The sequence below is a fragment of the Otolemur garnettii genome, unplaced genomic scaffold (assembly GCF_000181295.1).
Source record: "Otolemur garnettii isolate 467f Iridium unplaced genomic scaffold, OtoGar3 scaffold00029, whole genome shotgun sequence".
NCBI classification, from domain to species: Eukaryota; Metazoa; Chordata; class Mammalia; order Primates; family Galagidae; genus Otolemur; species Otolemur garnettii.
In genome coordinates this window covers 18,011,969-18,024,127 of record NW_003852424.1, presented here as the reverse complement: position 1 = coordinate 18,024,127, position 12,159 = coordinate 18,011,969, and the positions used below count along the sequence as shown (strand labels likewise).

At 39.3% G+C, this 12,159-nt stretch overlaps 1 protein-coding gene across 1 annotated transcript in view; it reads right to left on the bottom strand.

Moving 5' to 3' along the window:
- Window positions 1–1,918: 1,918 nt before the first annotated feature.
- The window catches only part of LOC100955856 (secretagogin), a 33,214-nt gene continuing 22,973 nt past the window's right edge, over window positions 1,919–12,159 (bottom strand). The window contains exons 6-7 of the mRNA XM_012804453.1: window positions 10,619–10,687; window positions 1,919–2,491 (exon numbers count right to left, since the gene is read on the bottom strand). Coding sequence (XP_012659907.1) covers window positions 2,363–2,491; window positions 10,619–10,687 — 198 coding nt within the window. The 3' untranslated portion in view covers window positions 1,919–2,362. The remainder of the gene's footprint in view (window positions 2,492–10,618; window positions 10,688–12,159) is intronic.

Sequence of the window (12,159 nt, the reverse complement as noted above, 5' to 3'; positions counted from 1 at the left end):
CTGGTATGTGCTACAACATGAATGAATCAAGAAATTATTATGCTGAGCGAAAGAAGCCAGACACAAAAGGAAAAGTATTGTATGATTCAACTTATATAAAATATCTAGAACAGGCAAATTCATAGAGACAGAAATTAGATTAAAAGTTACCAGGCAGAGAGAAAAGGAATGCTTATACACTGTTGGTGTGACTACAAATTTGTACAACTCTATAAAAAACAGTATGGAGATTCCTCAAAGAAGTAAAAGTAGATCCACAATTCAATCCAACATTTCCATTATTGGGCATCTGCCCAAAGGGGGTAAAAAAGACTTTTCTTTAAAAAGATATCTGTACTCAAATGTTTACTGCAGCACAATTCACAATTGCAAAGATGTGGAATCAACCCAAGTGCCCATCAATTTATGAGTGGATTAATAAAATGTGAAATATACATACACACACACATACACACACACCCCCATACCATGAAGTACTACTCAACTATAAAAAAGATGGTTTTGCAACAATCTGGATGGAACTGGAGACCATTCTCCTAAGAAAAGTATTTCAAGAGCGAAAAAAATCAAAAGAGAAATATTTTAAGAGCGAAAAACACATGTACTCACCATTGAACTGGAACTTACAGATGAGAACACATGTGCACAGAGGGAGGTAAAATTCAGTGGAAATCAAGGGTGTGGAGGCTGGTGCAATGAGGAGGGAAGAGCCAAAAATCTACCTTATGGGTACAATGAACACTATTTGGGTAATGGACACACACACCTATAGCTGGGACTCAACCATCACAAAGCAATCCACATAACATAAAACATTTGTACCCCCCTAATATTTTGAAATTAAAAAAAAAAAAAAAAACCTTAACAGGACCGGGAGAAAGGGGAATTAAGAGTTATTGTTTAATGGATACAGAGTTTCTGTTTGGGACAATGAATAAGTTTTAGGCATAGATAGTGGTAATAGCTGCATAAGATGCAAATGTAGGCTCAGCGCCTGTAGCTCAGTGGCTTAGGCACCAGCCACAAACACCAGAGCTGGTGGGTTTGAATCTAGCCAGCACCTGCCAAACAACAATGCAACTATAACCAAAAAATAGCTGGGCGTTGTGGTGGGTGCCTATAGTCCCAGCTACTTGGGAGGCTGAGGCAAGAGAACTGCTTGAGCCTAAGCGTTGGACGTTGCTGTGAGCTGTGATGCCATGGCACTCTACCCAGGGCAACATGGTAAGACTCTGTCTGAAACAAACAAACAAAGATGTAAATGTAATTAATGATACTAAATTATACACTTAACAGTTAAATAGCAAATTTTATGCTGTACACACACAGCAAGACACAGAACACATACATATGTACATATGACCACAATGAGTAAAAAGTGACAGTGGGAGCAGAGCACAGTGGTTCACACCTCTAATCCCAGCACTTTGGGAGGCCAAGGCAAGAGGATCGCTTGAGATCAGGGGTTCAAGACCAGCCTGAGCAACATAGCAAGACCCCCATTTCTACAAAAAAAAAAAAAACAAACAGCTGATTGTTGTGGCATCTTCCTCAACAATGCTCCCTAGTTCCATCTAAAGCTGGAGGGATCACTTGAGCCCAGAAGTTGGAGGTTGCAGTGCTACCTGGGGTGACAGACAACAAACCCCCCAGTCCAGGACATATTCTTGTCTTCTCTCTCCAGTAAAAAGTGATCATTTGCACCTCCTGCTTCCATAATCAGCTCAACAGGAAGTCAACCCTAGTGAGGGCATCTGAGAACTCTGGCCGGATTGGTGGTGTGGGTGGCTTCCTTCAGGATATTGCCCTTCACTTTCTTTCTCCACCCCCCAACCTCCCTTAGGGAAGTAGCTTGTTTGTCAAACAATTTAGTAGAACATTTCAAAGGTCACAAGACAAAAGCAATTACCAGTACATCTTTGTTTGCAACTGCAGTTTTATTCCCACACAAAAATCTAGTCATAGAAGGTAGGGAATTGCCATGAATGCCATACACCATTCAGATTTAGCAGAAAGCCCACAAAAAAAGCACAAGATGGATGCACTCAGCAGCTACTGTTCCCTGGTGACTGGGAAAGAAAAGCAGAGCAGATCTAACAGTGTAGCTGAGTCTTTAGGGGGACAGGAATGTTCAGGGTCAAGGGGAAAACAACACGGATAGTATATGAGGGATGCTTTCATTGAGGCAGGGACATACCCATGCTGGCAGGAAGAGAGGCCCTAGCTTCCCTCCCCTTGCCCAACATGCCATCCCAACTGTGGAAAGTTTGCCCAGTGTGTGCCAAGCAGCAATGCACAGACACAATCCTAGCAGCAAGAGCACAGAAACATGGTCAGAGAAACGGGCAAAGCAATCTGGAAGTTATGGGTTGATTTTCAGACCCAGACACAAAGCCAGCTCAGACTTCTGAATTTTTCCATCCTTGTTCACATCGCAGTGACGCAAGAGAATCTCCCGGAACTTATCAAGGTCCACCCCGCTGATGCTGGGCTGAGGGTGACAAAAGTAACATGTCAGTAGCCAGGCCAATGGCAGTCTCGCCCTCTAACAACCTCCCTAAGCTCAGGGGGTGCCCTGCCTGCTGAGAGCACTGCAGAGCAGCCAGGTCACAGGGGAGAGCCTATCTCCTCATCCCACCAAATGCTGCCAAGTGTAAGTTTTCTGCCATCAGCTTTATTTCTCAGCATGTCCCTGCAGGCCAAAAAAAAAAAAAAAAAAAAACTCTATTTCACATCATTTCCCTGCAGTTCTTATAGAAAGCCTGCCTTATTAGCAACTGTAATAAAGACATTTTGCTTCAAAGTATAGAATCATGATCATAAATTCTGTCTTGCAGTACTGATGAGAGAAGACATATTTTATTATCTCCCTGTGGGAGGTTTCTGTGCCTCTAGTTTATAAAAAGTATGTAGTGAATGAAAATCTAACTAAAACATTATGTTATTGAGCTAGGGATATAAAATGTATTCAAAGAGATATTTTAGGGGCTGGGAAGGAATGTTAGGAATTCAGCTAGGCATGTTAGCTGGGAAAAGTTTGTGACCTTGCTGGGCAATTCAGTATGCATCAAGAGACCTGAATGCTACTACTGAAAATTGCATGTGTCACTGACAGACATACCACCTGAAGCCATTAGGGTCTCAGTCTTAATAAATAACAGTTTGTTTGTTTGTGGGGGGAGGGGGTTGCAGGTTGGGCTGGGGGTGTGCTTGAACTCACCACCCCCGGTTTATGGGGCCAATGTCCTGCTCCTTGAGCCACAGGTGCCACCCCTTAATAACAGTTTTGATAACAAGTCACCAATTTCATTGCAGGAAGTTCCTGATTTAAGGGCGCTGTATATGTTAACTGTGATCGTCAGAACAATCCTAAAAGCGTGTTATCTACTTGCAATGCAAATCTACAGATGAGTTAACTAAAGCACAGAGAGATTAATTAATCTGCTGGCACACAGCTGGCACATACTGAGAACCACAGGGAGGCTCCAGTATGCATCTCTTTATCACTACGCTGAATCATGACCTTTTAAGTAACAATGTCATTTTTTTCTCATTCATTTCATGGGAAAGTGTGAGGTAAAAATTGATTTTAAAATGCTTATCTGATTCCTGTAATACTGGCAATAGGGAGACCTCTGGGTCTGGCCCACTCTCCCCTGTTCTTGCCCACAGTAGGTGCTCAATTACATCTGTGGAATCAGTGAGTGACTGTCCTCAGATGCAGTCTTCATGTTTTTACTATATGTCCTCTCTTTTCTGTACATTCCACCTCTCTTAAAATAATGAAAGCGAGCGTTCAAAGCCTCTATTAACCAGTGCTTCCCAAATCTTCTCTGTGCTAGAGGCCTGGTACTATGTTCTGTTCTGTTTCCGACCACTAGAGGGACTGAATTAGTTTTGATGATAGTAAGTACATTTTCTTTTAGCTCATTTAGGATAACTATCTACCAATCAGAATATTTAATTCTCTAGAGCCTCATTCTCTAACTGTGCAAAGTTACAAAGTTTTCTCTGCTTCCACCTTGCCATTTACTGGCCACACAGATGCCTGAAAATATTGAGGTGACAGGCAGAAGCCAAGATGCTACTACTTAAGGCACCAGTCCAGGCCCATCCCAGCAAGCCTCTGTTTTTCTCCAAAAAATAATGATAATAAATCCCACATTCAGGACCAATTCTTTCCCCTGTTTATTGTCAATATCACCTGCCATTGCTTTTAAAAATGAAAATAAGGGATTATGTTGGTTTTTCCTTAGGATAATTTTACTAGGCAAATGAAAATGCCTGTTCAGATACCGGGGAAGTCTTCTAGAGAGTGCCATACCAAGTGGTTGTGCTGGCATTTAAGAAACTCAGGATGAACCTCTTAAGTTTTCCAGCTGTCTTCCTATCAACAGTTCCCACAATGCCCAATATTCTTCTTTTGTTAGATATTTACCCTTTTTTTTTTTTGAGACAGAGCCTCCAGCTGTCGCCATGGGTAGAGTGCCATGGCATCACAGCTCACAGCAACCTCCAACTCCTGGGCTCAAGTGAGTCTCCTGCCTCGGCCTCCCAAGTAGCTGGGACCACAGGCACCCACCACAACGTCCGGCTATTTTTTGGTTGCAGCCATCATTGTTGTTTGGTGGGCCTGGGCTGGATTTGAACCCGCCACCTTAGGTGTATGTGGCTGGCGCCTTAGCCACTTGAGCCACAGGCACCGAGCCGATATTCACCTTTTGGGGGTTACACTGCGTTCTCTTTGCCACCCATTCTCTCTTTTAAAAAATGCTTATCAGGCTGGGTGCAGTGACTCACACCTGTAATCCTAGCACTCCGGAGGCTAATGTGGGAGGATCCCTTAAGCTCAGGAGTGAGACCCCCTCTAACTGAAAATAGAAAAATTAACCAATCATTATGGATGAACCTGAAGTCCCAGCTATTCTGCAGGCTGAGGCAGGCGTATCACTTAAAACCAAGGGTTTGAGGTTACTATGAGTGAGGCTGATGCCATGGGACTATAGCCTGGACATAGAGTAAAACTTTCACCAAAAAAAGTTGCTTATCAGTCAAGGGATAATAGTATATTAAGTCACTAACATCCTAGTGAGAAAATACATATTGTGTATACCAGAAGCTTCTTTGATAGATAAATCTAGGTCAAAACAAAGTCACTGATTTTCAGGGTGGAAAGGAAGAAAAACAGGGTTGGAGAAAAGGACTTCACAGAAGGAAATGAGAAAGCATGCCTGCTCATTCACCAAAAGTTGGCTAGAATTTGACAATGGATGTCAGAAATTTTAAAAATTCTGGCACATTTTTAAAAGTGTGCAAACCACTTGACTTAGTAATTCTATTACCAGAAAAAGACTAGGTACAGAGAAAGACTTATACAAAAAGATATCATTATAGTGTTATTTTGAATCACAGACATAGAAAACAATCTACATTACTCACAGTAGAGGGATGTTTAAGTAAATTATGACCTAACCACAGGTAAAATATTATAATGGTCACTGAATGACCATTACTATTATTCTGTAACAGACAATATGTATTACAGTATATATACTTTATATAATACTGTATATTATATATAATGACTACTATTCAGTATAGTCTCAACTATATACAGAACATACATAGGAGAGAAAGCAGTTCATGGTGAGTCTATTCAAGTATAGAGGATATGTTTCTGTATTTTTTCTCCATTTTCAGATTTAGCTATGATATATTTATTATTTCTACAATTTAAAAAGTCAAAAGAAACATTTGTGCTCAGGGCGAGCTCTTTAGAGAAGCGCATTAGATTCAATCCTTTAGGTTAGCCAGCGTCCCCTCTTGTCAATCATCTTCCTGTCAATAACTTCAGGGAAGGCCTCAGGTCAGGGACCCTCATCACCCCTAGGCACACAAGGTCATCTCTGGCAGCCCATTTACTTGGCTTCCAATATTATTGTTCTTCCTCTTCTTGAAAGATTTTGCATATCTTGCCTTTCCCTCTCTAACTTAAGCTGTAGATTCTTGTGTTGGGTTTTATACTGTGCTGAGTTGCAGCCTCTTAAAAAATCTTAGGAGGAAATATTGTGCATATGTTCCACAATATTGGATTGTATACTTTAAATTGCACTATGAGGGGAGATGATGTGTTTCTTTGCTTCTTTTGTTTTCTTTTGTTTTGTTTGTGTGTGTGTGTATGTGCTCTTACTACAAAAGGACAAATGAAGAAAACAAAAAAGTAGGGACAGGGAGAAACCTTTGCAGGTGGTAGATAAATTTATGGCATTATACACGATTACGGTTTCATGGGTATATACTTATCGCCAAATGCATCAAATTGTATACAAAAGTACAGTTTTTTATGTCAACTATATATGAATAAATTGGCTTTTAAAAATTGTGTCTATTCCCTCGGGGACTTGCCATCTTGTCAGACTGACAGAGGACTTAGGTACCGTTTTTCAGAGCTTGGGGAATTGGGTATTTTGGTAACCATATAATCTTGTTAATTCAGAGCCATCATATGCATCATATATGGTTTTTAAATAAATAAAAGACTATGAAATAAGCTTATTTCAGGGTTATTACTGCAAACATCAAGGACCTCGACCCAGGACTATAAATGTAGAAACTGGGCCATCTCCCTGCTGACTCCTTCATTATTCTCTGATACCTGCTTTCAAAATAAATTTCAGATATTGACTTGTTTACTTTTCTCATGGAGCTTTCTTATAAAATGAAAAAAAAGTCACAAGAGAAAATTCTTTGTAAAGCCAAGAATTCCAATTAATGATCATTCCCTTGGCTACATTCATCAAATTATATCTGGATATTTGTAAAGACTGAAAGACTAAGAAAGATTCAATAAAGACTGGAAAAGACAGGATAAAGTTATACACCTTCAATTATCTGGTGTCAGAGGAGAATCAACTACTGTGTACATACATTTTAGCTCAACAAATCATCTGGAGAACCCTGATAAATTACTTTTGTATTACTGACCACAATCTGACCCAGTCCTTAGAAACTAGCTCTGTCTCAAATTGGCGGCTGCACCAGCAACTCCTCAGAAACAGAAAGGCAAGGACATAGGGTTGGGGATCTACTGATTTCCCATGGAGGTGATATGAGTCCATTAAAGAGTGTGGTTGGCCTTCGTATCCCACTAATATTCTTGACCGGTCTAGAACTTTTCCCTTCTTTTAATTTTCTCTGGGAAAAAAATGTCTCATCTACTATGTTGTTGGTTTGGATTTTACTTTCATCATCTCCTCTTGACCTTTGGAAACCATTGTCAAATTCAGGGACAACTGAAAGGCAGAACCATTGAAAATTTTTAAGATCATCAGATTCAAAAGTGATGATTTTCAAGGGGGGATCCAGCAAAATTACACTGGATATAGATATATGGGGTTTCTCTTTTAAAAAATGGAAGTAGCAAAGATCTAACAAAAGTTGAGAGCTCTATCAGTTCCCAGATTAATTTGTGATATAGTCATAACAACAGCTAATATTTATTAAGTTCTTAATAATAATTTACTACTATAGATAATATTAGTGAAGTAGCTCAATACTAATTGCCTTATGAAGATTTTCTCTTATAATTTTCAAGAAAACATTATGGGGATAGAATCTATAATAATTCTTGTCTTCTAGATGAGGAAACTGAGGTTTGGAGATGCCAAGTGATTTGCCTAAGTCACATTGCCAGTCAGTGTTACAACCAGGCCTAGAACCCAGGGTGATCAGCCTGGAACCTGAATTCTTAGCTTGAAGCTCTCATAAGCTTCTTGACCTTTACTTGCCTTTATTTTTAATATTTTTCTACAATATTCAGCAGTAATTTTATAATCAGAAAAGAAAGCAAAATTTTTTAAATTATGAATTATAAAATATGCCAGTTAATCGCCATCTGACATAGTTATGTCTATCTTTTAGAAGCTCTCTTTGGCACTGGCTTCTGTTGAGACAGAGCTAGTTTCGAAGGACTGGGTCAGATTGTGGTCAGTAATACAAAAGTAATTTATCAAGGTTCTCCAGATGATTTGTTGAGCTAAAATTTATGTACACAGTAGTTGATTCTCCTCTGACACCAGATAATTGAAGGTGTATAACTTTATCGTGTCTTTTCCAGTCTTTATTATTTTGAACAGGATTATCTAGTAGAATGGCATGGCCATGTGTTGAGCTGCCATTTCCTTTTCTGAATCCATTTCTGAAGCTCAGAAATAAAGATCACAGCAGCTTTATTCTAATGAAATAACAAAGACCATTATTTTTGGAAATCATGCTATATCCTAGGGTTTGTGATAGATGTCTGTGTTATTCCTAGTCTTCTCACAGCAGTGGGAAACAGATGTTAATATTACTGTATTCATTTTGGGGGGTGATATGACAGGTATCAGAGAGTTTGAGTAACTTGCCCACCAACATACAGTTAATAAGTGACTGGTATGGAATTAAAGCACAGATCTGTTAAGAGTCCAAAGCACTATCTACCATTTTATAGTGCCTCACCTGCAAAAAAACCTTTTTTTTTATTAAATCATAGCTGTGTACGTTAATGCAATCATGGGGTACAATATGCTGATTTTATATACAATTTGAAATATTTTCCTCAAACTGGGTAACATATCCTTTATAGGATTTTTCTTAGTTATTATGTTAAGACATTTATATTTTACACCTAGTAAATTTGACAGGCACCCTTGTAAGATGAACCATAGGTGTGGTCCCACCAATTACTCTCCCTCCACCCATCCTCCCCCCTCCCCTCCCCTCCCTCTCCCCTTTCTCCTTCTTCTTGGGCTATAATTGGGTTATACAAGGAAGAAAAGAGAACAAAAATGAGGTTATAAAAGAGAAGAGCTTGGGTGGCGCCTGTGGCTCAAAGGGGTAGGGCGCTGGCCCATATACTGGAGGTGGTGGGTTCAAGCCCAGCCCCGCCCAAAAACTGCAATAAAAAAAGAGAGAGAGAGAGAGAGCAACCACCACAACTATGGCAGCCCCTCTGGAAACCACTGTTCCAAATTCTGGGCTTTCGATGGATTCTAATTCAAGAGGATCCCAATCTCTCAGCCCTGACTGGCTGCCTCACAAACCTGAGGAAGATATGGGATACCAGAAAAAGTTTTCAACAACAAATCATACATCAGCCCTTCCAAAAAAGTGTGTTTCCCACAAGTTTGAGATAAGACTAAAGAAAAGGGATAGCAAAGCAGGACACCTGCTCCAGCAGTGAATACACCCTCATTGCTGGGCTGTATGTGCAGATCATGGAGAAGCAGAAGGCCAGGCTCCCTGCCTGAGTGTACATGATCTGAAGCCCCCAGGCTCTACACTCAGCAGTACTGGCCCCAGCTCCACTGCACAGAGGTGGCCAGGCAGCTCTCAAAAACAGGCTTGCTGTCCCATTCTTTCTATCAAAAGCATATTAAAACTCCAATTTGGCGAGTCTTTCTGCCACGCTACTTTAATATCCCATAGATAATTGCCCAGTTTCTATTACAGGAAGCATTCTGGCATTAAATACATAATGAGTAAAATGGAATTTGCCTTTAGCAATCAACATAAAATGTAATACCACTATGATACCCATCAATTATTCTGGCTGTGCAAATGCCTGTGAAGTCTCCAAAAGGAGCAACAAGTGAAGGGAGAAATGAAGAGGCAAAGGACCAGTTGAGATGAGAATAACAGAAGTTAGGAGTCACAGAAGTCATCTCAATCACCCTGATTAGACATCAGAAAGAAACTTGTCCATGCTTGCTCAAGTACAGTATTTGAACTTCCTAAGGATTTATGCAAAAATCAATATCTGAACATTTTTCTGTTGCAAGGCTTCATAGTCCCAATCAGATTTTCAAAGAGGTCTGGAACTCCAAAGATAACTAATAATTGCTACTCTAATTTTTTGGCATCTGGGCCAACCAGTACATAATTGTTTGTCCTTAGCAAACTTTTTTAAATTCCCCCAAAACAGAAGACTACTAAATTAATTACTTACATTGTTCCATGGAAAGGGAAAGTTGGAAATTATCTATTTAGTTGGATTATACAGACAGTCACTACAGTTCACAGGGTCTCAAAGGAAATTGCTTTTTAAAAACATTTTCTACCCTACAGCAGATCGCTATATGATGTAAATATAATCTAAATTGCATCAGCCTCGGGAATGTCTTAATAGGTAAGTATCTATCTTAGGCTAGGTGTGAGAGAAACCCCTTGGCAAAAAAAATTAGAACCCTGAAGATGAGATTTAGTATATAAAATTAAATTAAAATTTGTTATTATAATAACTGAGTTCAGGAAAAAGAAGAACTTTTGGTAACCATAATATAAAGCAGTAAGATATTCAGTGGCATTGTAGTGCTTTGGTAAAATAGACAACCTTAACGTGATGGTAAAAAGATGCTTCTATGGCATTTTCATGTAATTTAAACTACAAACAATCTAAAGAAAGCAAGGGAGATTTGACGGGTTTCATAGAAGTTCAAAGGTTATAAAATAGACTACATCCCTAGATTTTTCTCTCTAACCTTCAGTCCCACTGGTTCCCACAAATGAAAAATGGGATCAATCAAAATGGCACCCCCAATTCATGATGAAAATTATCTACACAGCTTCATGAAATCACCTGGACAAGCTCCATCATGTCTTTGACAAACCCATCCACTTCTGGGCCTTCTAGGGCTCCTGTTTTACTCTGAAAGACAAAAGATTCAATCACCCAAGTATATTTTCTTAAGTCAAAAGGCTAAAGAGTAAATTAGGCAAATAGACCAAATTAGTATTCTTGTGTAACTGTTAACAGATTTAGAAACGGTATGTTTCACTTTATGTTCTCCATGCAGGACGTGAATGTTCCACATGAATTAAAATAACTCATTGGAAATAATTCCATGTAGCCAAAAGGAGAAGCAGGAGTTTTCAGTTCTTTGGCTCTTGCAAATAGCACTAACATGACATATATTTTTCTTGCTTCACAGATACTAGGCTTTGTTCAGAATTATTAATTATACATCATATTGATCCTTTGAAGGACAGGTTGAAATTTTTTTTATTTTGCTTTATGATTTAGCAATGACTTGGTGATTATTTAAATATAGATTTTAAATCAAGGGAGACCACATTGAATGAGCATATCAGAATTATGATTTAGTCTGTGTATAAGACTCTTTCTTTTTTCCAACCATTTTATAACCCAGGCAGGCATTTTGTAAACAAAATACAGTACATATTAAGTTTCTTCTCCTAACTTCCACTTATCATAGCTTATCTACTCTCTCTCTCCTTTTTTTTTTTTTTGAGATAGAATTTTACTCTGTTGCTCCAGGCTAAAAAGTACCCTCTGTTCCTCCAGGCTAAAAGTACCCTACCTCCCAGCAACCTCAAACTCCTGGGTTCAAGAGATCTTCTAGTCTCAGCATCCTGTATAGCTAGAACTACAGGTATCCACCACAAAATGTCCAGCTAATTTGTTTTATTTACAAGGTCTTGCTATTGCTCAGGCTGGTCTGGAACGTCTAAGCTCAAGCAATCCTCTTGCCTCAGCCTCTCAGAGTGGCCCTCTTCATGTTTTCTTAATTCTGAACCTTTAACATAATATTCAAAAAATTCCACTCCGTTAGTGTATTATCCAAACACAGTAGTTGCTATCTGATAGGCACTCTCATAAATGTTTTATAAACCTGAGTAATTTAATTTTCATAGGAACCCCATGAGGTAATATTATTATCATCCTTATCACCCTAATTTTACACATAAGGGAAACAAAGCACAAGGAGGTTAAGGAACTGCCCAAGGTCAATTGGCTAATAAGCCAAAATTCAAACCTAATGGTCACAGAGGCCATGTGTTTAATCACCTTATGCTACACTGCCTCTCCCAAATGAGACTCTTCTGCTCAGAATATGACACATAGATATTCAATCTGATTAGTTTCAGGGAGACATATGACCTTTCTCAGCTTTCTGCTCTTCTTCCTTCCTACATTATTCTACCATGTCCTTAAGAAATTCTCTTTGCCATACTTTTTACTTTAGAATTATTATTGTCTTCCTTCTGGAGAAGGATCAAATAATTGGTCTTATAAGAAAAATAGTTTTGGCTCGGCGCCTGTGGCTCAAGCGGCTAAGGCGCCAGCCACATACACCTAAGGTGGCGGGTTCGAATCCC